The sequence below is a fragment of the Rhipicephalus sanguineus genome, chromosome 4, assembly GCF_013339695.2.
Source record: "Rhipicephalus sanguineus isolate Rsan-2018 chromosome 4, BIME_Rsan_1.4, whole genome shotgun sequence".
NCBI classification, from domain to species: Eukaryota; Metazoa; Arthropoda; class Arachnida; order Ixodida; family Ixodidae; genus Rhipicephalus; species Rhipicephalus sanguineus.
Window position 1 is genome coordinate 143224355 of NC_051179.1, and position 27388 is coordinate 143251742.

General features: G+C 47.1%; 2 protein-coding genes across 2 annotated transcripts; both read right to left on the bottom strand.

Annotated features, from left to right (window-relative positions):
* Positions 1 to 1499: 1499 nt before the first annotated feature.
* On the bottom strand, positions 1500 to 5154 carry LOC125756100 (glutathione S-transferase 4-like). Its single transcript, XM_037659326.2, has 5 exons — positions 4900 to 5154; positions 3485 to 3546; positions 2678 to 2819; positions 1991 to 2158; positions 1500 to 1721 (listed from the first exon to the last, which is right to left on the bottom strand). Exons 1-5 carry the CDS (start codon positions 5038 to 5040, stop codon positions 1584 to 1586), a joined length of 651 nt encoding a protein of 216 aa, XP_037515254.2. The 5' UTR covers positions 5041 to 5154; the 3' UTR covers positions 1500 to 1583.
* A 10291-nt stretch (positions 5155 to 15445) lies between these two features.
* Positions 15446 to 20258, bottom strand: LOC119390771 (glutathione S-transferase 4). Its single transcript, XM_037658472.2, is given in 7 exon segments — positions 15446 to 15486; positions 15489 to 15582; positions 16832 to 16884; positions 16887 to 16998; positions 17515 to 17656; positions 18156 to 18214; positions 20118 to 20258. Coding segments are annotated over 7 exon segments (642 nt in total).
* Positions 20259 to 27388: the final 7130 nt, after the last annotated feature.

The following is a 27388-nucleotide window of genomic DNA, read 5'->3' on the forward strand; positions in this document are numbered from 1 at the left end:
AAAGTTTGTAGTCTTTTTTTTTTTTCGCTGCAAGTGACCTAAAATCGGCGAGTGGCTTTTATTTTTTGTCAATCTAAACTCATAGCCACTTCCATTCGAGTCCGAAGTCTTTAACCAGCTGCTCCTGACGCTCAAAACACTTCGTTATACAGGTCGCCTCACTGTAAACATCGCCCACTGTACATAACATAGGTGCAGAGGATCACCTGTTAAACATAATTTGATTCTAAAGTCGTTAGACTGTATATTATATTTATTGATCATATTGAACTACGAAAAGATGAGTAATATATTCGATACCTAAAGTGCGACATGCACATAAGACCATAGGTACTGTTTGAAAGGTTGAAACGCTGTCGTACGAAGAGCTGCGGTCAACTGCAGCGAGAATCGCAGGTTGACCTTAAAATATGCGCGCTTATTCGCTTGCAGGGCATGCGACGATGAATAAGAGGCTGTTCATTCTTTCTGCCACGATGCGAGTTTGTAGGTACGTTTTTATAAACGTAACATCCACAATGTGACAAGCTGGTGTTCTTGTCTCTGCTTTACCTCTGCCCTGGTTGTATAGCGCTGAATCCACTCAATATGTTTGACATAATCCAACTCGCTCAAATGTCAGTTGCTCTACAAGCATCACGCTTGGCCAACAGCGCTCAGTCTTCTGTTCCCACATAAAGCAGGGGCAAGCAACTTCCACCTGCGTTCTTTATGACATTTACATGGAAGTCATAACGCGTTCAAGTCAGTCAGTCAGTCGGCTGGTCAGTAAAACTTTATTAAGGTCCAATGGAACTGCAAACTCGTAGTTGCGGGCCGCGCCCACGTTGGGACCGGAAGACCATGGGCCACACCTAAAAAATTTGCACGTGCTACAATGACACATCATACAGTTAATGTACCATAACCTGTTAGGTAGGAGACGGGCGTGAAAGGCTCAACGAGAAATGAGTCTACGCGGAAAGACGTTATCCGAGTACTGCCGCCAAGTAGGGCCTACTTCTCTTCATGGGTTCCGGTTTAGTGGCCGATGCAGCTCTTCGCACAACAAGAGGACTCATACGCGACAGAATCGCTAAGGCAAAACCTCACCCCATGAACGCCAATATATTTAAGACACCCTACAAGAGGTGTCTTGTCTGCTTGTAGTGCTGAAAAACTTGCGTTTTATGGGGACTAGAGCAGCCTAGCCTAATCAAGCTTTAAGAGTTCGCACGATGCACCTACAATGGGCGTGTTGAAACACCGCACGCACTTCACACGATGGATGTGTTGGTGGCTGATATGACTATCCTGCTCGGAAGGGGAGGAGTTGCGATCAAGTGTGTGCGTACGCAACTGAGAGCTATGTTTTGAGAAATGAAAAATAGCATTGCAAAAAAAACAGGCTTGTACTCGACAACGCCACCTGAGCAAGCTCAGCATAGGAGCAGTTGCGGGTAGAAATTTGAAGGGCGTGCCGGAATCGCAGATGAAGACTTGCGCAAATAGAAGATGTGAAAGAAAAATATTAGACTTTATTGGGCAGTAGGCAAAGTAAGTAGTCACGCAAATAATTTTCTTCTATTTCTTTTTTGTTAAATTCACTTAAGCTCGCTCCAGCGCTGCTGAAGGTAGGTGATAGACGGCCTGTAGATTTCTTCGAAGTAAGCAAGCTCGGGCTTCACACGCTCATAGTAGGCAGCCAGCTTGGGGAACTTGGAGGCGTCCGCGGAACCATTCTGAGAAGAACGAGGCACAGCAAATCAGGAGAGAAGAACAAGACATTGGCTCTGGGATGAGAGTGAGGAATGCTGAATGAAAAAAAAATAGTTATGGCAAGGTTAAAAAAAGAAGATGTCGCGACTAAAGACAGATGAGGTGGCCATGCCTTCGTGACGAAATGGTCAAGTAACTCATGTAAGGAATCGTAGGTAGAACAGAAGAAAAACGCGAAGCACTAGAAATATGCTGACCACTGAAAAGCGGGACTTAGGTAACGTGAACATACCTCGAGAGAGATGGCCAGGTTGGCGACCAGGCAAAGGTCAGCGAGTGTTAGCTTGTCGCCGGTGGCAAACTTGTCAGTGACGAGATATTGGAGACCTTTGAGGACGTTTTCCTCGAAGGAGGTGACCTCTTCCTCAGTTGGCTTCTTGTTCTCCCAGAAGCGGGGACGCTGCAAATGGAATTATAATGCGTGTGAACGGTCATGGAAGCGAAGTTCCGTAAGCATGTGAAACTGATGTTTGTCTCGGCTATGAAGAAAAAGAGCGAGCTGCCTTGGTATGAACAATGGATGTACTTACGCGACAGCAACAACAGGGACAGTTGGACGTTCTACCTGTTATAAGAAAAACTGGTGCCTGTTTAAGCAACAGGATCCAGAGACACGTTTGCTTCGTGCGACACTTAAGCGTGTCTGCTCTCAATCGACAGGAATTTTACTCGGTAAGTAATCTAAAAGAAATTGTGAATGGTAAGGTATGCTTGGATTATGCATTTAATAGCAGGTAAGACCCCCCATTGGGGCGTCAAGAATTCTCAAAAGCGCTGAGGTATCGCGAGTGTCAGACGATCAAGTTTGAGCGGTTTATGGCTGGCCTCGAAGGACTTTATCCGGGTAATCAGTGAAGCAGCTGCAAGTCAATGGCTAGTCTGGTGCACAGCGCAGCATTTTTTTAAAGAATACACTTACGAAGAACATCAGTTGATGCGGCTGGATAGTGCTGGCGACAGCGGCGAGACACTGGTCGATGCGTGCGCGCTCCTTGTAGCACTCAGGGTAGAGATCAGACTCGGGAGCGTACTTGCGCAGGAGGTGGTAGGCAATGGCATTGCTGCGACAGGAGAAAATGAAAAGGTCGTCAAGACAATAGCATAGCATGGCCATTGCGTGGAGTGAACAAAACGTTGCAACAGTGCGTACGAGTATTTCAGACGAGAATATGAAACTTCGTAGATTGGTTAGGACGTATGCGCTACACTTTAGATACCCCTACTGAACATTGTAGCGAGGGACTACGAGAAAGCAGAACGAGGCAACCCCACAGACGTTCGTGGGACGCCCCATTGCCTGAGCGAACAAAAGCACGAGGCAGGCTGAGCAGGAAGGCGCGACCCGCCGACACAGACGGGCCGGAAATTCGGAAGGCAGCGCCCATCTGGTGCCGATTCTTCGGCCGAGTCGGCACAATTGACGTATTGTACGAGCGAGTGCTTTGAAGTGACGGGAGACTGCTACAGTTGCAAGGTCGCAGAGAGCCCGCACAATGGAAGACCGAGGGGCATGCCCGCTGGCATGGACAGTAGTGCGGAAGGAGGCCATGGGCAAAGAAGCTGGCGGTTGAGGGGGTGCCAGTGAAAAAAAAAAAGTATGAGCGAAAGAGCCCGGGATAGATGAGTTTGTTCGGCGACGAGATTCAGCGTGATTAGTAGTGTAGCGGGTGAAGACTGATTTCGCTGGGCGATCGTTCCCTGCAACAGAAGAGCACGATATACTTGCCTTTCGTAGACAATGAAGCCGTCTTCTTCGACGAGAGTGGGCACCTTGTGGAATGGGTTGATCTGCAATGTAGAAGAACGGGCTTGAGTAAGAAGAGGCGCAGCCGCACATTGTGGTAAGAGTACGTGCAAGTAAAGAAACGCTAGCATATTGCAAAATAATCTGCAAGCGCCACAAAGGAACGCGTAATGCCGAAATGAAAAGCCACAGTGACGCTACAAGCATTCGAATGATCTAGCGTAAAAATGGGAATACGAGAGGAACGAAAAGCGCATGCTTAAATAGCAGATACAGGGAACGTCCGTATGGTTCAGATAAAAAGCCATGACCAGGATTACAAAGTGCAGTGATTAAGTGATGAAGTTTCCAGGAAATCGTGCAGTGCATCTGACAAAGCAGTAGCTAGACGATGACCACGAAGCGAACGCGCATTACGAGCGGCACTGGCAGAGAGGTCCCGATCAGGCTGAACAATGTTAGACACAGCGTCAGGTGACATACGCATACGACTAGCATGCCGTCATGCGCAAAATACACAGAGCGGAAACGAAGACCAATTCGAGCTGACGCAGAAGAGTTGTCAAGCGAAAGCAATCGGAGCAAAAGTTTGGAAACTGCGAAGCCGTCAGAATGGAGTGGATTGAAATGCGAGAATGTGAGTGAGCGCCACGACTGGGGATAGTAGGAGACAAGTGCAAGGAGGAGCGGTAGAATGGTCTTGCTGCGTCGCGCATACAAAAAAAAAGAAAGAACTGGAGCGGCAAAGCAGGAAATAAGGGGCCGCAATGGCAGTCGATAATGTTGAAAGCAAGGACAAGTGCATTAAGGAAGTAGAAAGAAAAGTGGCGATGCAATAAAGGACAGTGACATAACGAGTGCGTTAAAACACCGGCGGGGCACGGAGTGGCAAAGCACGGCTGAAGGCAAACACAGTACGGATGAAGGCGTTTACGTAATGGAGGCCTGCAATCGTGCGAGGAACAGTAGCTGAAAACCTAGAGAGAAAGCACGGAGTGATAATTCGGGTGCAAGAAACGCGTAACGCAGGCACATGCGCACATTAAACACACGCACTTCCAGCGAAGAAACGGCTAAGAGAACGTCAACACTCGGGAGGGTGCCTGAAGCCGAAGGAACAAAACTGCAACGGTTGAATGGGTACGAAAGTGTGCCTGCTGTGCAAAATATCAGCAAAGTACGACGTGCAAGGCAGGGGCACTAAATACGAGAAAAAGGGATTTTAACGCACAGCAAGAAGCTGTGGTACACAAATTCTGGCAGAAAGAAATACCGGTTCGAGCTCAGAGCACGCGAACGGAACTGTTAGCCGGCCCACGTGCGCTTGGAGATCGACACACACACAAATTCAAAGACCAACGCTCGTCAATCGATGGGAACAAGCCACGCCCACAAACCTTGAGGTATTCCTCGCTGAGGTGCTCCTTCTTCGCAAAGTCCAGGTCCTTGAGCGTAAGCTCGACGCCCAGGTGCTTGGCGAGCGAGCGTACGAAGCCGCAGGGTGGGCTGCCGGGCAGGTTGTACAGAATGGCGGGCATGGCTGCGAAGTACTGAGCGAAGGAGCGGGTGCCTACCACGAACCGTCAGCGGATGGGCGCGAATGGGTAGCGTCCCCTCCGGCGCAGGCCCTTTTTGATGGGCAGCCTGGCGGTGGCGAGTGCGCAACGCACGCTCTCACCCGCGGGCTGATTCGCGCGCGCCACCCCCTGGCATCTACAGATAGGAGCAGGGTCTGCTAAGAAAAAAATCGACGCAGAAAAGAAGAAAATGCGCGCAGGCTTTCTTTTCTGAGTCGAACAATGAAGTAACGGAGTTTTAGATAGAATAGAGCGTTTAGAAAGAAAAAAAGAAATGAAACGAGAGGGGGCGTATAATGTGGCGGCATAGCGCACGAGAGGCCTTTACCCCCTGCTTTCTTCAGATCCGCCTGTCTTGCTGAACGTGTCGTGCTAGATAAAACACGAGCCTGATCAGCAAGATAAAACATGAGCCTGATGAACACTCTCAAAGTGCCCACTCGTGTCAGTTGCCGGCACGCTCGATAATTGTAGTTGTTCCGAGCGAATTTCAGGGAGTGCGAACTTATCCGCAATAAATTTTATCTTTCATGGAAGTTCGCGAAAATATTGGTCCCGAGCTGAGGACTGCTGTCGATGCTACCGGTGGGAAATGCTATTTGGGACAGCTAAGCTAATCAATGCGAGAAGTTCGAATTTAAAGTGGTGCCCGTAGCAGAGAAGTGCCATGAATATGTACAGTACTCACGGGTTGAAATTCGAAAACTTAGGGATAAGTAATGCTCGTACTTTCATTTCCAGCTTCTACAGTTCATGTCATATGGGCGCAATCCTTGCTCGAACACAAACATCACAGACAACATTACGTTTACTGCCAGATTTGCAGCGACATGACCCCGTCATCACGAGCACTCGTTATTCTAAAAAAAACGATGTTTCGTTTCAATCCGTGAGTACTGTACATTTGTGGTTGTCCTTTAGTGATCTTATTAACAATTTCCAACGTCCGGTTACCTTGCGCGCTAACGTACATCGACGACAGGAGTGAAATACAAAAAAGGTAATGCTGCAACGCTTCTTTATCGGGGTTTCTTAGGTTAATTGTGAGACTTTTGGCGTCTATTATGCGGTGCTTTACGCGTTTTATGCGGTTAGCACAAGGGTTCTTAGGTGTACTCCAGGAACTGTGACTCTTCTTTTATACAGGTGCGAGTGATATGTGTGGCGCTCTCTTTAGAGAGGCACGTTGACTCTCCTTAGAGAGTCACATTGACTCTCTTTAGGAGTGTGAATGTGACAAAAAAGAGTCACCGTGACTCTCTCAAGAGAGTGCGACACATGTGACTCTCACATGTAAAAAATAAGAGTCAAAAGACACCTTTCTTTCTTAGAGTGTGGGCTAGATGGTTCATGAGCGTTGTGGCAGAACAGGGCAGACAACGAAACGAAGAGTGCCCTTTGTGCTCTTCGTCCCTTTTTCCGCGCTGTTCTGCCACAAAATTATCCAGTTATGTCACTCCATATTCTGCGTGTACTTCGCTAAGCCCTACGCATATTAATTTTAATAGATCCTGCGGGAGGAGCAACTGCTTGCAAGCGCATGTGTGGATCCAAGGCTGCTTTGCCCTGTGGACAGCACTGCTATAAATTATTCCCGTTACCAAAGAATAGATCAATCGACCTCCGAATCTTAAGGTACCAAAATATTCATCTGGTGGGAAGAAATTGGTATCATGATCATGTTAAAAACTCTTAGCTTTGTGGCGCGCGCATGAATGAATAATCATGGAAGTGTAACCAAAAGACAGGCAGCGTAGCGCACCTTTCGTCTTTACCTGTGACGCATTTCTGGCCGCAGCGACCGTTCGCGATTTCTCATTCTTTCACTAGTATGTTCAGTCATCTATTACGTGTAATGGGTATGAAATTGACACCGACGGAAACTTGTGGCTAGTTCGGCATATGCAAATGACCCTCTGTTATTCGTCATGAAGAGCACACTGCGCATGCCAGACACAATGGAAGGAGGCAAAAGAAGAAAAGTTAGTTTTGACTCTTTCCATTATCTCGCTAGCTTCGAAGGCGCAGAAATAACCGCAGATTTCTGCTGAGCTCGCATAAGATACACCAGAGTCAGCTGATTTCAACAACACGATAACATTCTTGTGTTTTGTCATCCTGTCAACGTGGCAGTGCTGCGCAGTGTGCTGTTTTAGCTGATAGTTCGGATACAGTTCCCCCTCAGTGAAGCACAAATTAGAGATTCTCGAACAGCAGCTTGGAGCAGATTAATTGAAGAATCTTTTTCTCCCGGCTGCCGAATCATTTTTTTGATATCGCACGAACCGTGATGTTTAGAGCACTCGAAGTTACACTCGACCCCTTAAATATCCCATGTGCCGTGAGATTCTCCCGAGAGCTGTCTCCAGTTAATATTGTTACTGTGATTATATTGTTACTGTGATGTGGTAGATGCAGCAAAATAGAACGTTCGGGTCGGCCAAAAACGATGTGACAAATATCGTGAAGGAAACAGTACAAGAGAAATGTTGTAAGCAGTCACCTGCTTTCATTGTACAATTCCCCCAAGCATTCTGATGTCTTTATTACAAAAATATCAGCAAGGGAATTTCAACTATATTTAAGACCAACGCTACATTGCAGCATAAAATTGAGCAGAATTTATCATGTTACTCAGGCGGACAGAACATGAAGATATTGATAAGTTTTGATATTTCAGTTTGGTAATACGTTTTGACATACCTCGCGCTTTGTGTATGCTGTCCTTATCATTGTGTGTGTGTGTGTGTGTGTGTGGTGTGTGTGTGTGTGTGTGTGTGCGTGCGTGCGTGTGTGTGTGTGTGTGTGTGCGTGTGTGTGTGTGTGTGTGTGTGTGTGTGTCATGTGTTTTTCATTTCAGTTATGTTGCCGTGCTGGCGAACGCCTCTCGCAATCTGTCGCACAAGCGCGCGTGTGACGCTCACCTAAGTGCTGGCTTTGCAACTTCATGCGCAGTTTTTTTATGCTAAGGGCGAGAACGATCGAGCAGAGGCATGCACGGAGAAGTCTTTCTCCTGTGCGTTTGGCATACATAAGAGCATGTTGGCAAATAAAGGAAACAGTACTTCTCTCTATGCTTTATACAGCTTTCAGAATAATGATTTACAAGCGATATGCGAGCCACTTCAGTAAAATTGGTTTTTGGACACATGCGCAAATTTTAAACAAGCTGAACCAGCTTGAAAAAAAAAATCACATCTCCATTAATGGCAAACACGACGAGTGGCGAAGCACTGGGTATCGTACCGATATGTCACCGTACGTCAGCCGCGCGTTGCCACTGCGAATGTCAATTCAGTGACATATATATATATATATATATATATATATATATATATATATATATATATATATATATATATATATATATATATATATATACAAATGTATTTAGTTGATTCCTCTTTAACGCTCTTCTATTTTAATCCTCTTGTTATATTTCGTATATTGTCTTGAGTTCTGGATTCCGTTTTCTCTTCATTATTGCCACTTTGTGGTCTTTGAAGTGGAGAGGCAATGGTTCTTTGAGTGAATCTAATCTAAAGTTGGCAAATAAACAAAGACACGGTCTATGCATGTTCCTCGGGTGGTTGTTGGTTGTTCCCAGTCATATGAAATGCATCGTAGAGCGTATCCGAGACATCATATACTGCATAATCCAGTCGCTTCTCCATAATGTCTACGTTGAAGTCGCCGACTAGTATAAAGGGTTTGTGCTTGTACTTTGTTTCGTTATCGTAATCGCAACATACACACATATGTTTCGCCTTTGAGGAGGAAATGCGGCAGACTTATAAAGCTGTCTGCGACTGAAGCTCTTACGAAAGCATTTCTTCAGGGTTTCACGTTGAAGACAAACTGTCTGGCACGACGCCTTTCACATGACGACTGGCAGGCGAAAGCCACCGTCTTGCTCTTCTTTTTCTTCTCAGTATATACTATTGATTCTTCACGTGACGATGTTACGTGTACGTCATCAGATGACGTGGTGATGACGTCACACAATTTGACAATTTATACACCATGATGGCGCCGTGTGACATTGTGGTCACGTGACTTTTGTACGGCAACGGACAAAAATTAATTCACTTGAGCATCCCGCGACTCCTGGCCGATTTTTATTACACAGATTTCTTTTTAATTCTTCGCGCTGACGACGCCGCCGACAAGGTCAAGCGAAGTACCGTTATGTCTCGCCGAGCCTCGCGAAGACTTCTGACTCGTGAGATCTATAAGGCTTTCGCCTTAATAGATCATATTCAGCAACCCAGCCCTTACCACCGTCAGGCCTCCGCATAGGTCGTATATACCACGGGCGTTCGGCGGTTCGAGACGCATTTCAAGGGTAACAAAATATACTCTCTTGGCTGGGAGGACACGTCTGCTGTAAATATGAGCGCTATGATCCTAAAAAAACATTCGCGTCAGAATTTCCTTCCTGGAAGGACGTCACAGGTGGAATAATCGTATTTCGGCGAAAGTTGTCGATTGGAAAGAATAATTCGCCGGTGCAGGTATCCGTAAGAGACCTGCAAAAGTAATCACAGCATCTTTGTGGTACTTGAACCTCTGACCCCTCCATTCCATCTCTGCTCGCTCATCTACTGGGCTTCCCAAACGGTTAGTACTGTGCATCACTAGACGTGATCACTGAGCAGAAAACGGCCGCTGCAAAGACGCCCCTCGCACCTCTAATGCTTCGAAAAATTCGATCGTTTCACCCTTTCAATGGCTTCCGGTAGTTGCTCGCAATATATGTGTTGCTTGACTCAAGAACTGATTTCCTGGCGATGGAATGCGACCTTGCGACCACTTTTATTGCTTTTTATAGTCGAGAAACTGCAAGAGGACCCCGTACCTCGGCTTCTGCAAAACTGCACGTAAAATGCGAGGCCGTTCACGGTCGTCAAGAAGACGCCTCAGACAGGCGGACGCGGTCAAGCGGTCTGGCACCTGCGTACTTTGCACAAGGGCATACCTCGGCATTGCGTGCGAGCGGAAAGAGTAGCAAGTGCTCAGAGTTTTGTCTGCTGTTCTTCTTGTCTTTTTAGCTCCACGGTCGATTGCCTGTTGCGCCGGTGAGCACCAAATAGGGGTGCGAGGAGGAGGGAGGGGGCAGGGTCTAGGGGTCCGAAATAGTAAAGAATAGGCCACGCACACCACAACAGGCGGATCGCGCTTCCTAGACGAGGTACCTCCGTGTCTGGCAATGAAAGAAATTTTCGTGCGGCGTTTGCTTTTTGCGTCTGCACCAGTCTCACTGTTCATTTTTCTTTTTTTTTTGTACTTGCTCACAGTAGGGTAACGGCGATTATCAGGAGTTGTCGTCATGTTCCACTCGGGCCACTGATATTCTTCGAAAACCTATGAAAAAAGAAAAAAAATTGACACCATGCTACCGATCTCCTTCCCACCACTGGTTAACCATAGTCAATGCACCACCAGCAATTTAATGCGCCCTGCCATCGCTTACACTCTACTTATATGCCAAGTTCGTGGATGTTACATTCTATACATGCTAAACTCATGTACGTGGTACATCTATACATAATAAACTACGGGTGCATGAAGCGATGGGCGCATATGTCCGTCAGCATCCAAATCACCCCTTAGAGCTAAGTCTCATGATTCATTAGAGTTAATTATGTCTACGCAGTTCTTGCATCGAAGTTCAAGCACCGTATGGTTCTTTAATCGTGGACACAGCCATAAGTTAGCGTGAAAGCTCACGGAATCATCGTGTCATTTCCCGTCAAGCGTTCGAACGGTTTCCTGTTCTGAGCACTTAGCGGCGCATTGCCGGAAGCCTGCAGTTTTTCTTTTGGCAGCTGAAGTCGACCTCAGAACCGATATATGGCCTGTGTGTGTTTTGCAGATTTATACCCAGAGCCACTTTCATTAGAGTCAGATGCCTTTATAAAAAGGCTTCTACTGAAGTTCAAAATACTTCGTTATGCAGGTCACTTCGCTGTAAATATTGCTCATCGTGCTCACCCTTGGTCTACATCACAGCTCGTTACACAGATCGTTTTGTTGTGGAGGCGTTCGATTTAGTTTCGTTGGACAATATCCAACATCAAAAAGAGCGATTATCTCTCTATGAAGAAGCGGTAAAACGACTTTTATGTACAATAGCATGAGTAATGTCCAATTAGAGCTTTCCCGTGAGAGTTTGGGCTAGACTGAGAACCCATTCAGCATTTTCTTGCACTTAATTTACTACACTGCGCCATCTCGCAGGTGACAGGGAAGCCTCTGCCACGCTGCAACACCTCAGAGATCTGTATACCATTAACGGCAGATGGTGCATATAAATAGATCGCCGTTAGTATGCTAAAGCATGCATGCGTGGTGGCCGAGCGGCTAAGCGCATCGCGCCCCGGAACGAGGGGTCGCAGGTTTGAATCCCCGATCCCACTCGAACTGAATATATTTTATCATTTCTTTATTCGCACCTACCTCGAATTTTCGCCCAAGGACAGCCCTTATCTTTTCCCTCACAACCAACGACGCCGACACCGACACAGGAATTTCTGCGAAAGGAGCTCTTTAAAGCTATCGCGTTAAAATATACGCTTATTATCCTGCACTGAATGCGACCGTTAACGAGGGCAAGTTGCTCAGTGTTCCCTCACTATGCGTTATTGCAAACTTTTTTTTTAATTGCGAAGCATTTATTAGCGAAATAAAGGCACTTTGACCGTTTCTATCTACGTATATATCCATCTATCTATCTATCTATCTATCTATCTATCTATCTATCTATCTATCTATCTCTCCGCCTACGTTGAGTGCTCGCCTGATCGCCTCCTTAGCTCGTTGTGGAACAAAATTGATATGAGAGAGTAAGAGGGTTTGACGAATATGACTGTCTCGCCGTGACATGAATAACGTGAAAATCTTGTCGCGTACGTCTTCGAACCCTTACATCCAGACACGTGTGGCACATACCCGTTTACCACGGGCCGCAGTGGACGGGTATGCACCACAGACAGGGTATTGACAATTTACATCTACGCAGGAACGCCGAGAACAGACATTGGTCATTTCAATGAGGAAGCTTGAAGAAAAACCAACATCAGCAGCGTTGATCCGACGAATGCCAAAGAATAAAAATCAGGATGCCAGCAGGAGTCGAACCCAAGCATTCTGCGTGACATACGGGTATGCCACGCAGGTCGTGAAACTGCTTGGAAAAATACCCTATGTAGGGGTATGGTCGTGCAACGTCAATTGTGGTGGCAGGGCTGGCGATGTAGTTTTATAACAAAATGTACATTACATATATACTCTTATGATACATACCTCATGTCGTTAATGAGAAACTAACAGACAATAATGCCAAGGAATGTATAGGGGATGTTTTTAGTAATAAATGTAAGGTAATTGTGAGAAAGAAAAGTGGACGAAAAGATAGCTTGCCGCGGGCAGGGACCGAACCGCGACCTTCGAATAACGCGTCCGATGCTCTACCAACTGAGCTACCGCGGCGGCCATCCCCCGTCCCACTTATAGGGTATATGTGTGCATTTAAACGTGGGAGCGTCAGTCAGCGCCGCCAGTAGCCATGACGGCGAGTGTGGAACACTCTTTTTCTGCCTTGTTGGCGTCACGTAGCACGTGAACTTATTACGAGCTGGCAGCTGACCAATAATCCCTCGCATACTACCTGAAAGCATCAAGTCTGCCAGAACGAGACCCTCGCTATGAATGAAGGAAAGAAGTGTTAATTTCAAGGGCTCGTTTTCTTTGTTATACACAATATTAATGAGAACTAACAGACAATAATGCCAAGGAATGTATAGGGGATGTTTTTAGTAATAAATGTAAGGTAATTGTGAAGAAAGAAAAGTGGACGAAAAGATAGCTTGCCGCGGGCAGGGACCGAACCTGCGACCTTCGAATAACGCGTCCGATGCTCTACCAACTGAGCTACCGCGGCGGCCATCCCCCCGTCCACTTTATAGGGTATATGTGTGCATTTAAACGTGGGAGCGTCAGTCAGCGCCGCCAGTAGCCTTGACGGCGAGTGTGGAACACTCTTTTTCTGCCTTGTTGGCGTCACGTAGCACGTGAACTTATTACGAGCTGGCAGCTGACCAATAATCCCTCGCATACTACCTGAAAGCATCAAGTCTGCCAGAACGAGACCCTCGCTATGAATGAAGGAAAGAAGTGTTAATTTCAAGGGCTCGTTTTCTTTGTTATACACAATATTAATGAGAACTAACAGACAATAATGCCAAGGAATGTATAGGGGATGTTTTTAGTAATAAATGTAAGGTAATTGTGAAGAAAGAAAAGTGGACGAAAAGATAGCTTGCCGCGGGCAAGCTATCTTAACAAGGCAGAAAAAGAGTGTTCCACACTCGCCGTCATGGCTACTGGCGGCGCTGACTGACGCTCCCACGTTTAAATGCACACATATACCCTATAAAGTGGACGGGGGGATGGCCGCCGCGGTAGCTCAGTTGGTAGAGCATCGGACGCGTTATTCGAAGGTCGCAGGTTCGGTCCCTGCCCGCGGCAAGCGATCTTTTCGTCACTTTTCTTTCTTCACAATTACCTTACATTGATTACTAAAAAACATCCCCTATACATTCCTTGGCATTATTGTCTGTTAGTTCTCATTAATATTGTGTATAACAAAGAAAACGAGCCCTGAAATTAAACACTTCTTTCCTTCATACCTCATGTCGGGTTCACGTCAGTTGTGGTTCCAGTATTGGTTCCACTTAAGAGCAGTCTAATATATGTATTAAATTTGTATTCCTATTATTAAGCAAACTATATTCAGCGTTGCTCGCCCAGGAGGAATTTGCTAAAGAAATGTACGTAATAAATTCACATCGTGACACCTTAAAATGCACTTCTTTTCGATAATACTGACGTGTGTGCCCTGAAATGAGTGCTGACGTTACGTCGGACTACAAGTTTCCCTTTAAACGCCAGTGTTGTCACGTTTTTGGTAAGCCCACAATGTGCATACAGCTGCTACACTTACAAAAACACGTCTCTCCACCTCTTGGCTCAAAGCCAAAAAATGCAGCATAGACAATTACTCGTTACTGCTTCGCATGAAACCGATTCCCACATGGCGTGGGATCTTCCGAATTTTTTTTCTTTATAAAGCAGCGATCACTTTTGTGACAGCGTTCACGCCTAGCCATCGATGCAATGTTCTTTCTGCTGACGCATAGAGCAGGGGCAATGTTAAGGATGAAAATTGCACGTTGATAGTTTCTCGTTCAAGACCTGTTAAATTTATGTATGCGACAATGATCGTTGTTTTGTTATCCTATAAACTGTAATGTGCTGCATGCAGTCGTAAAAGGCTTGCGAAAGTGTTTGTACGTAAAGCCATTTCATAAGCGCCATAGGTTATATGGGACGACTTCTTTAAATGCAATACATGTGCTAAACAGGCGTTATATATGGTTAGGACGGCTTCTTTGTCGAGTTGACAACATGTTACTTTTCATGCAACCCATGAACTCCCGTAGAGGCATTTTGTTCGGCTGAAAAGTCGTCTTCCCCTTTTATGTATATATCAGTAGGTCAGCCTAACCACGACCTAAAGGTGAGTTGGCACAACTCACCTAAACGGCTATCAATCGTTCGGAACATCACAACGGCTGGGCAAAATGGGGCCAGAGGGGAAATCATACGCGAGTGCTCCACTCTTATTTTGCTCTAACAAATATGTGCCGGCATTCTCTTTCCCGACAGTGTAGTTGAGGGATGGAATATGCTGCCGAATTGCAGCACATATTGCAATGAATTATTTACCATGTATTGGAACTAGCGTTAGTTATTGAAATCCAAATATGTATTGTTTTGATGCAGTATAGTTTTCCTTGATTTGTATAAATGTGTGTCACGCTCATGGATGCAATATGTCGTAGAATTGTATCTGCCTAACGGGCACAAGACGTCCGTGCCTTTAATGACCCTCAAGAGAGGATTGGCGTCATTTCTATACAAAATAAATCTATAAACAGATAGGTGAAACATCGCAGCTGTGAAGAATGTGCTAACCATTTCCCAATCAACCATCACGCGTCGATGTTGTACAAGTAGCGGCAATGATTATTTACTTACGCCACGTAATAGTCGTTATGCGACTAAGTGCAACATGCTTCGTAAGATGGCAGTTAGCATTGCAAAGCGACTGGCTTGAATGTACTAACACCACCTCAGTAAACTCAAGAGGTTGAAATAATACAGGTGTATACAAAAAGGGGGTGCACGAATAGCGTATGAATACTACGGGAATCAGGAACTGCGAAAAAAAAAATATTACACTTTATTGGGCAGGAGGCAAAGAAATAAACAGTCCCGCAACAAAGATATTTTTTTTTTTACTTCATTTAAGCTCGCTCCAGCGCTGCTTAATGTCACTTAGGATGGCCTTTAGATTTCTTCGAAGTAAGGAAGCTCGGACTTCACACGCTCGTAGTAGGCGACAAGCTTCGGGAACTTGGATTTGTCGACGGAGCCGTTCTGAAAGCAGCGTACATAGCCCTTGAACGGAGAAGAATACGACACTGCCTCTTGCGAGTGCATTATATGAGAGTAAGGCAGGCTCATTTGAAAAACACAGCTGCCATTCTCACAATATGGGGACATCTCTGTATGGCGCCGTCTCTCGGCGGCAGAAACGGCACCCTGCTCTAAATGAATGGGAAGGAGGTGAGAAAAATTGTATCTCACAAAAAGAAACTAGCTATCAAAACGACTCTCGATTCTATACAGCTTCTGGTAGACCAGTTCTGGTAAAAGTGTAGTATCGCACTACAAAGCGCGTTGTTTCCCACGCCATTCGAACACCGCCCGTAAACACATAGGTGGGCCCACATTGCAAAATGCTAAATATTCTGGGAAGCAGGACGCTATTTGCCGCTAAAGTAGAATTTCACCAGAATATTCAAGTGGGGTCTCTGCTGTATTGAACTAGGAGTCAACTTTTGTAAGTAGTTTCCTTGTTCGACTGATACGATTTCTTTTTTTTTTTTCGAGACACTTTGTTTACCTTTGATGACTTCACAAAACACTTATACCTGGAACGGAGAGTATTTCCCGCATCATACAAAAAGCTCACGAGACCACAGGGTGTGACACTTAGGATGCTCGAGAATAATTTATATCCTAATCTCGCTTTCATGCACTGTCTATTCCCAAGTAACTTTAGCTCACAGTGCCCTCCCTGCGGGGGGACGTGCAATCTAGAGCTCATGTTCTGGCGGTGCCCCTCGTTACTTGGGGACAAGGACCTCACAGAATAAAAAATGGAGCTCGGCCCTCAAGAACTCGGCGTATCAGCATACACTTTGGGCTGCCCAGAGAGCCTGCGATGCGGCGGTCAGGCCAGGTCTAACTGTCCCCACGCGGGAGGTCCCCGCGGTGTCGCCCTAAGGGATAGCACTTCTCAGGATGATTTAAGTAAGGTTCGTACCGTATACGATTTCATTTGCCTACTTCCCTACAGTTAGGGCAAGATACCGCTGCCACTGGCGAGATTATGCCCTACATGCACATGTCCTCACATCCTGGTCATGAACAAGGTTGCAAATGGACATTTTGAGAGGTCCAAGTACAAAAAAAAATCTAGTGACGCTTGTGTAACAAACACTCCAGTAAGTAAGTGCTGTCATTGTTGGGGGAAATGGATAGGAAGGAAAATAAAGCACGTGGAAAATGGGGAACACTCTCAAGCATGGGCTGCAGACAGGTAACGGAAGCAGAAACGTACTTCGAGGGTGAAAGTCAGGTTGGCAACCAGGCAAAGGTCAGCGAGAGTGAGCTATCTCCAGTGGCGAACTTGTCTGTGACGAGATGCTGGTAACCTGTGACAACGTTTTCCTCGAAGGCAGCGACCTCTTCATCCGTTGGCTTCTTGTTCTCCCAGAAGGTCGCGCGCTGGAAAGGGCATTGTGAAGGGTGTGGAGAGTCACGGAATTACTTTTACAAGCAAGTGTCAAGGGTTGTTCTCTGGGACATCAAGCAAAGACAAACAGCCGAATGGGCTCTCTCTGAACAACGGGATAATGCGAGAGTAACAGCAGCAGAACCTTTAAATTATTACCCGATGCAAGAAGAAAAACCGTGCGTAGTTCGAAGCCTCTGAAGGCATTATCATAGTCAAGAGTGACCCACCTACTAACGCTGATTGATGAAAGCCTTATCTGAGTAAGTACTCTACAAGAAATTCTGCCCACAAGGCATTTAGGATTGCCCACTTAATTGTCAGTGCAAATGGGACGTTGACATTTTTTAAGGGCTCCAAGGAATTCCCAATTGTCAGACGATCTCGCTTGGGCTGTTTATGATGGGTGAGGACCCCATTAGCCGGGCACGCTGGATGATACAGAGCAGTAATTATATGGCCAGATAGGGTAGTATCGACATAAATATGTGTTTCTAGAAAGCACTTACAAAGAACAGCAGCTGACGCGGCTGGACAGTGCTGGCAACAGCGGCAAGACACTGGTCGATGCGTGCGCGCTCCTTGTAGCACTCAGGGTAGAGATCAGACTCGGGGGCATACTTGCGCAGGAGGTAGTACGCAATGGCATTGCTGCGGCAGCAAGGGAAAACGAAACAACTCGTGATTGCACGAAGGCGGCATTGCGTGTCGACTGCATTGAGTGAACAAGGCACGTTTTAAAAGAGCAAGTCAGCATTCCGAGAGGAAGACGTTCAGTTTGTTGAATATTTAGGGCGCATTCGCTACTCCTTCTGTACCGTGCGCAATGTGCACAAACATACATTTGCACAAAGATACATCTGCGCGCCATGCGCGCACAAATGTATTCCAGTGAGGAAGCAGCCGCTGGCATGGACAGCAGCTTACAAGGAGGGCACGCCCAAAGTGAGACTGCCGCTTAGGACAGCACGGCCGAAAGGGGAGGTAGAGGATATGCAAAGAAAACCTAATTTATGCGCATCACGGGTCACGATGTCAATGGTTCCGACGAGAATTGCAGCAAGAGAAGAAAAATTACGGATAGACCAATGAGATGAGAGTAAGTAGGAGGAACTGAGGAAGACCATAGAGTTAATCATAGTAGACTAACCTTTCATAGATAATGAAGCCGGCGTCGTTGAGGGCGGGCGCCTTGTGGAATGGGTTGATCTGCAAGAAGTAAGATTGTAGAGGCACGGGCGGCGATCAGAAACAGAAAATGAGCAATAACGTTCCAATCACGCGTGCGATTTAACAGATATGGAAATAGCTACAAGTGAAAGTATATATAAACGTTGCAGCGGATACTTAGGTGGCAGATTCACTTAACGTCCTAGTTTGGTTCAAATCAGAACAGTGAATTTAGGATTACTGAAGCCGGCGATTAGGTGATGTAGAAGTCGTTTTGAAGAAAGGCTCATGCTATCTTTGAAAACGAGTAGCGAAAAAAGACCAGGATGCCAAGGTGCTGCCAGCAAAGCAGGAAGAACAGACTGTGTACAGGCTTTATTGTTCCTCAAGACAGCCTTGCATAGCTCAACCATAACGGCACAAGTCTTGCCTGACGTGATTTAAGGGTGGGTTTGTAGACGGCTGAACGGACGCCATTACAAAGGTTCAGCCGATGCCGAACGATGCTGACTGCAAAACTCCTATCAGACCAGCGAGGACTGGGCGCACGAACAGAACGGAAGCGGATCGGTTAAAATTTTGAAAACTGCGAATCTTCTGTAACGTATGGCTTTAGTAAAAAAAAAGGGATAGGAAGAAGCTGTCGTGGTTGTTGCGGTGGACAAGTCTGTAAAAAAAAAAGAAGAAGGAAATAGCGGATCCCATGCGTAGGTGGAATCGACGTATAGCGAAACTTTGAGTGATGTTTACGCAAAAGGAAACAAACAGTAGGCAAACTGAATAATAATTACAAATATCTTTATGCTAATGTATCGCAATGATGGAAATGCAAAGAAAGATGACCCATATATTTCGATGCATTACGGCGTCCTTGTAACGTTGAACACACATCAATTGTATTGAATTGAACACGCATCAACAACAGCGCATGTCTCTGTCATTTGTCCCGCTTGCCACTTCCACCACTAACTCGATATTTTTCCCGTACAGATACTGATCAGGGGCGTAGCCAAGGGGGGGGGGGGTTGGGGGGCGAGTTCAAACCAAAATTTTCAATTTTGCTTGCGTACATATACACGCACACACACATACGCACGCACATACATAAAGCATAGTTGAACCTCCCCCGAAAAAAATATTTCTGTCTACGCCCATGACACTCATAATGCCAGATCTCTCAACTGCAAAATCCAGTTCAACTAGCGACATTGCAGATTAATTCATGGGCGTCGTGGCATAACTGGTTTGCAAGTAACATCCATGTCACATTATCTTAAAAGTGTTATTGTGCCTGGTGAGGTTGTCACACTATTACGGCCGACACCGCCCGACAGTGGTAGTGTAGGACTCATAAAGCTAACTGAGAACTCAAAGGCAAATATATCTGAGACTAACCGCGACTGTGAGAGGTATAGTCCATTACAAACTAGGAAGAAAGTACGCGTTTGAATTGCGCAGCCCGGAAAACGTCCCGTGAACGTCACGAATGGCTATCAAAACCTTAGCTCCAAAAGATAGTGAAAAACTTTGTTATGGACGCAGGCACATGGCTTGCGCCAGGCAGGTATGCTTTGAGCTCCGATATCATTACGTCAAACACATGGATCACCATCAATGAAAGGGCCGCGAAAAACCTAAATTAGAGGTGCCTGAAAGCGAAGTAACAGGACCTGTCACAACGAGTGGTGCTGTATAAGAAAGCGTTTTAAGCAACGTTAACCACCGAATAATGTGGTGCGTGAAAACTCATAAAAGAGCTGAAAGCAAAGCGTGCCTGCTGTATAAAATGTCAGCATGATACCATGCACGTGGTTGTGCTATTTATTACGAATACATGATTGATTTCGAAGCGCCTCTGAATGTTATATACTGTTTGTCCAGTAGACTGACACACACATGTGCGCGCATGGTGAAAAGATGGGAACAAGCCACGCCCACAGACCTTCAGGTATTCCACGCTGAGGTGCTCCTTCTTCGCAAAGCCCACGTCTTTGAGCGTAAGCTCGACGCCCAGGTGCTTGGCGAGCGAGTGCACGAAGCCGCAGACTGGACTGCCGGGAAGGTTGTACAGAATGGCAGACATGGCCAGGGGGGTGAAACTTCCTATACCATCCATGGAACGCGATATTCGCTGGCAGCGCCGGACGAACACCTGGTGTTTGGGGGGCGGTACTAAAACATGGCGGCGCATTGCTGACACGCACTGGGGGACGCCATCTTGATGAGGACTGAGGATCGGAGTGGCGGGGGGGGGGGGGGCGATTTAGCAGCAAATTCAATTGGATACACCAGCAAGCCAAATTGAGCGAGTGGAAGGTATTCAGATGGCGAAGCGCGCGACGTTCCTCCTGTTGCGCAACCCGCCACATGATCAAAACGGCAATCGTTGTGTTCTGATGGATGAAGGTTTACCCATCCACCTATTTTTGCACCACTTATTCTAAGTAAGACTTTGTTTTTGTTTACGTCTACACCACAAATTAGACACGAATAAAGAGCAGAGTTGTGTTTGAATGATTATTGCCTAAACATACCATTCATACAGTAAAAGCACAGCTTGAATATTTTTACGCTATTGCTGCAACCGCATCCTGATATGCCGTGCAAGCCTAGAAAAACAAAGAGAGCAGCATGCCGATCGTACCTTTCGTCCGCCCGGGATCCTAAAGAATTTTATGCCGGTGTGGCGTGAAGAATTTCGACACCCTCAGCACAGCACGATTTGTGGATAACGGCGCGAAGCGATTCAAGCGTCTGTTTCGCTGAAGATTGCAAAGGTTTCGCCAGTTTCCTTGAAACAAACCTTACCGTGGTAAAAGCGGCCTTTGGGACACCGTAGGCCGTAGCACACATGGGCGGCGCGACAAGAAACGCCCCTTTTTCGCCGTGAGAGATAGGACGGCGCAGTTCCGTTTTCCACTCGGGTGGCGCTCGTATTTTCGCAATCTCGAACTGCAACCTTTAAGTTCGCTTGCTTATTAAAAACTCCGGAGTTAATAAATAACCTGGTTAATTAATGTAATAATGGAACAACAACGTTCATTCATGTTCGTATGTAGTACAGCCCCCAAACATTAGGATCGCTGCGGTCGCGGGACAGAAAAACCGCGAAGTTTCACCCCCCTGACATGGCTGCGAACTCAGCGAAAGAGCGGGTGCCAAGAACCGTCAGGGGGGACGGGCGCGAATGGTGGCGTCCCCTCTAACGGATGCCTTTTTGATGGGAAGCCTGGCGGTGGCGTGTAGCCTCCAGCTGAGTCGCACGGGCGGCCCCCTAGAACGCTCAGATAGAAGCGGAGTTCGAGAAAAAAAAGATATAGATGCAGAAAACAAAAAACAAAAATACGCATGCTTGCTTTTCTGAGTCGAGCAATGAAATGACAAGGTCTCAGATATAAAAGAAACGGTTACTATAAAGAAAAAATGAGAGGGGGCGGATTGTTGTGGCGGCGTGGAAAGGCATTTAACCCCCACGCTTTCTTTCTTCAAGTTCGCCTGTCTTTTTGAGCGTGTCGCGCCCGAATCACCGAGATAAAGTGATTCGCGCTCCCTAAGTGCACATTCGTGCCAGTTGCGGACGCCTGATAATCGTAGTTGTTGAGGCGTGTGACCTTATGTGTACGAGAAGTTCACAAAAACCATGAGCCCCAGATAGGATCGCCATCTATGCTACTTGTTGCAATTTGCGTATTTGGGACAGCAAGGCGAATTAACGTGAGAACGTCGCATAGACGCAGCGCCTGTAGCAGTGCGAAATTCTAGAGACCACGGTGGCATGTGCCAAACTGCGTCGCTGCGCCTGCTGACGGTGTCACGGGTGACATCGAGAGAGCGTATTTCGCACGCTGGTCCTTTTCTACGTTCCGCTGTTCTCGTCCGCGTTCTTAAAGCGCATGCGCACCAGACCTTTGGAAGAAGAGCATGGATGTCACTTCTGCAGTCGCTGCGGAAGGGCCTGGTAATATTGCGGCGAAAGTATACGTGGTTCGTACTATTTAAGTGTTGTTGTTACGATATTATCGTTCGGCGCTTCCAAGTCGACTGCAGAAATTGTCCCCTTGCGTACGTCACGCTTTATTCTGATCCTCGCACATATTATAAATGAGAGTTATTTCATTTCGATAGTTCGCCTTTCGTTTCGGTGACCTGTACTCTTCACGGTCGATGCGCTTGAAAAAAAAAAGTTGAGGCCTTCGGAGGTTCTTTTGGTGTAAAACAGCGTGGAAGCGTAACCTCCATGCTGTGAAGCGCACCGGCCGCATGTCACACTTACTTAAGCGCTGGGTTTGTAATTTAAATCATGCGAAACGTATTTATGCTAAGCATAAAAACTTGTTAGGCAATCTGCACATGGTCAACGTATTCACGCCAAGCCATGTACTTCTTAGTTTTCTCCTGTGAGTCTGGCGTATATAAGGGCACGTTGGATGGTAAGCAAACGTTGTGTGACACTGTATTTTATGATATCACTCAGAGTAATGTTAGGAGGCTAGATGGGGACCTCCTGGAGTCATCTGTAAAAGCGGTATTTCGCCACATACAGAAATGACGCTGCGCATGCGCGAACAAATCTCGTTTCCACGCAAGAAAGTTTGACCATGAAGCTGATAGAAAGAAATCTATTGCAGCAGCCGAGCCTATAAGTGAGGCCCCGGCATATGCCATTTGCACCGCGGGCGTGCTGTGGTTGTCAATGGAATCATTGCGAGCAATACTTACTGTCTGGGTGAAGAGGAAAGATCTGTAGTAAACAAGACCTCCCGGATTTTACGAAATACATCGTGTTCATGTTTTCTTCCTGGTAAGACCTCGCGCGGATAATTAGTGCTTCTGGACAACAGTTGCTGGTTCAAAGGATCATTGTATTATAGTCGACTTGCAGATTTCAGCAAGATATCGATAAAATAGTGCCTGTACGCTTGCGGTTGGTATAATTATGGCATACTTTATTGTGTACTTATGCCAACCAAGGCGAAGGCGAGGCGAGGCGAAGGCATAAAAAACGAATGAACATACAACGCAGGAACAGTATGGAGTTACACTTGCCCGATGTGTCATTGTCCCACATCGCCGCACGCGACATTGTCAAGCGTAGTGTCCCCGTTAAATGCACATAAATTCTATGTCTGACATGACACAGTGTCGTCGCACGGTGATGATTAATTTCTAAATGGGGATTGACTATTTTAATTAACACAATCGCAAAATATTCATTGCTACTCGGAAGCACCGAACTATACCACTCTACGGTGGAAGTATTCGTAGTGCTTTCAAAGCTATCACCGACCTTTTCAGCAACTTCGGTTACGTTGTGCCCCTTATGCGCGAAGCAGTGGAATCTTCAAAAGGTGCAACACCCATTTCACGGTAGCCCTTAGAGGAGCGCGCGAAGCGCGATAGAAAGAGCTGGCTGTTTCGAATTCCTTTCGGCAGCCGGGAACGGTGGTTCATAAGCGCAGCGCTTGCTATGCGAACGCTCAACTCGCGTTGAGCGTAAAAACGGCACCGTTTAAAACTCCCCAAAAGGCAAAGCAAGCGCTCTTCGCCTCATTCAAACGGGCAGGATGCCTGTGCGCGTGACCTCGAAGGTAACTGTTGTTGAGGTTACCGTACGCGCTCAAAGTATGATTCATGCCCGCCTCCGCCCGCAACCACTCTGACCCCCACCGTTCCATCCCGGCTCGCTCAGCTACAGTGCTACCTGAGCGGTTAGTGCTGTGCAGTCTGGAGAAGTACGCACGTGCTCTCTGAGCCAAAAAACAGCATCTACGGGGACACTCCTCGCGCCTGTAGAGCTTGTAAAAAAAAAACAAAAAACGATGTTTTGAACTTCTGAACGACTTCAAGTTGTTACTCCAAGATATTTGCTGCTTAACTCAGGAACTGCTATTCTTGCAGTGGAATGCGACCTTGCCATCACTTTTATTGCGTTTATCGTCAAGGTGCCCCCTTGAGAATTCCGCGTGCCTCGGCTTCTGCAAAACTGCACGTAATACGCGAGATCGTTCTGGGGACGTCAAGCAGACGCCTCAGACAGGCGCGCGCGGTCAAGCCGTCTGGCACCTGCGCACCTCGGCACTGCATGAATACGGGTGGAAAGGGTACCGAGGGCGCAGAGCTTTGTATGCTGGTCTTCTTGTCTTTTTAGCTCCGCGGTTGATTGCGTGTTGAGCCGGCGAGCAGCAAATAGAGGGTGCAAGGCGAAGGGTGAGGGAAAGCGAAGAGCGGTCAGAAACTGTGAAGCCACCGCACGCCAACGCGCGTAGACCGCGAATCGTAGACGAGGTGCCCCCGTGTCTGGCAACGAAAGATATTTCTTGCAGCGTTTCGTTCTGCATCTCCATTGCATCGGGTTTTATTTTTCGCTGCTTGCCGTAAATGTTCTCACGAGTCGCCACTCTGCGTCTCCAATCCTGGAGAGTGGTTCATGCCCCCCCCCCCCCCGCTGCCACGCGACTGTAGTTCGTCCAGCGCCCTTGTTCAAGGAGTACTGACACGATTTTGAGTCATCGCAAAAGGGACATTTTCCGTTTCCTTGGTATGCAGTGTCAACGCTGTCCAAACACCGGTGTCGAAGAGCACGTATAAATATTTTAATTTGAATTTGAAGTTTTCGTCACTGAGAATCTGCAAGCCAGCCCCGCTGCAATGGACATTATCCCGACGAGTCAAGACAGTTCCCCCGAGTTTGCGAGTTCTGCGTCCTGCATGCAGCCTAAGTCGCAGAAATCACTGTCAGGGTCACTGGACGACAGTTCACTCATCGTTGTTTATGTGCACCTCGAGCAGATGACGGATTTGCCACTAGTACGTCGCGAGTTTCTGTATCCCCGTGACGTCATAATGATATGAAACGTCACTGAAAAGTCACCCTCCAGATATCGAAACCGAAAGTGTCTTTTTAAGGTAGCAGTAATTAAAGTATATACGATGCATTCCCAGGCACCACAATTTCGTTTTAGGTTTCTCGACACCAGTATTTTTATTTAGAGCAACAATCCGAAAATATTTAAAATTCGTGTCAGTACTCATTTAAGTCTCATGAAAGAAAGAAAGCAGGAAATCTACCCTAGTCCCTAGTAGCGTAGCCAGAAATGCTTTTAGGGGGAGGGCTGGGGGGATGGGGTGTGGAGGGTTCAACAACCTTTATGCATGTTCGTGTGCGCGTATATATACTGAAAACTTTCAGGGGAGGGGAGGGGAGCGGTTAACTACCCCTGGGTAGGCCAGAGCTTGTCCCCTACTCGCTCTCTATCTCTGGCTACCCTTAGTGCGTGCCCGGCAGACAGTTTATTGAGCGTGCCACGGCTAACGTTACTGCGTTTCTTCTTTTACGTTTCGAATGCCGCATCTTAGATTCAACTGGGTGCTCTCACGCAGACCCCTTGAACGGCGTGGTACATCGCGACTGTCACTCTTTCCACCATCCTTGAGTGGTGCTTGTGTCCCCTGGGTAAATGTTTAAGCAGTATGTCGTGCCCCTTGCATGGCTCCTTCATTAAGCGACATTTATAGTCTGTGACAGCCTCAGAAGTCAATCTCATTACATATCGCACTCTATACTGCAGCCCTCCGTGCTCACTGGGTGACTCATCATGTCAAAAATTACGTCAGATCACAGTCATTGTGGGAATCAACTTTATGCGAAGCAGTCAGCGAGTGGCAGGCAATGCCGGATTGTTTGCTTTTAGCCATGAGTTACGATGTGCGTCGACGTCTTTGAGCAAATCGAGTAGTTGTGAGCATATTATGGGCGTACCAGGTACCCCGTGTACACTGACGTGTAAAGGAGCTTATGGCCTGACGTAATGTCGGCACTAACAACAGAGCACGGACGTCACGTTCATCGCGAGGAAATGCGTGCTGCGCTGCGCCGATGTGCATATCAGAAGCACCTGTTCTAGGGGTATTCGTGCAATACTCGACAACCGGCGTTGGTGTCATAGGTGAGCATATTCATGATATATTACATTGATATAAAAGCGGATAGCGAGCATTGCAACCACAATTGGCGTTGTCCCGACGAGATGCTGGTATCCGCGATGCGCAGCGCCTATAGGGGCTTCACTGAAAGCCGCGTAGCGGCGGCCGTTGGAACCGCTTGCGGGTCGCGTAGCGGACGCCTCCTTTCACTGCAAGCATGACGGAAGTGCGCGCGTGCGATTTGCCGCTTGTGCGCGTCCCTGATAATTATTTTTGCGGCGATAGTGTGCGCAAAGGAGCCGCGCTTCATAATAGTGGACATGTGTCCGATGTAACAGCTGTGTTGGACGACAATGTCACTATACGTGCCAAGTGTTTGCCACAAACAAGCGTCAACAAGCTTCCTTACGAAGTGGAGCTCATCGTAAGTACACCGCTTTCTTTACAACGTCCCGATCACTAATGCCTGCATGCGTTGACGCATGAACCAACGTTTTTTCTCGACACAGTAGCTTCGTTTACGTGCCATGTGTTTATATAGTAGATTTTGAGGGAGCGCTGTCGCGCCGGCGCATGGATTTCACGGGTGCGGCTACGCGAAGGGTCAGCGTTGGTAAACTTTGAAACCAGCACGATACACTTGCGAAAAAATATCTCGGCAGCTTGCGCTAGTGGCGCGGGACTGAGTCACTGCGGAGCTGGTGGTCACCTAGCTTGTAATAGCAGCTTGGCTAGGTATTTGCTGGGTGCCTTCAGAGAAGAACGTCGGTGCATGTCCGTCGACCACCTGTAATTTCGCTGAAAAAAATATATTTTGTTGTCTTCACGAATACGTTTAGCTCTTCGACAGCAATTTGTTCGGGAACAAAATTTTCGTCAGAATGAGATGCATCCAGAGACTCTACGGCGATCTGTTTGAAGCGGTTGAAACAGTTCTGGCACAAAAATGTCGGTTTCTCTGATGGATGAGGCTTCTTTTGGCGTGCGCGTTCAGGAGGAGTGGCGTCTTAGCCGCGCCAGACACACTGGCGCCGGCGCGCGCGCAGACTCCGCCACCGCTGCGCGCGGCTCACCGTTGTTGGTCTGCGCGTTCGGGAGTAGCGTCGTAGCCGCGCCAGACAGACTGGCGCCGGCGCGCGCGCAGACTCCGCCACTGCCGCGCGCGGCTCGCCGCTGCATGTCTGCACCTTCGGGAGGAGTGGCGTCGTATCCTCGCCAGACACATCCTCTCTGAAATGTTCATAAGGTTACAGAAAAGTTGAAGAATCAAGGAATTCATTAAAAGAATAC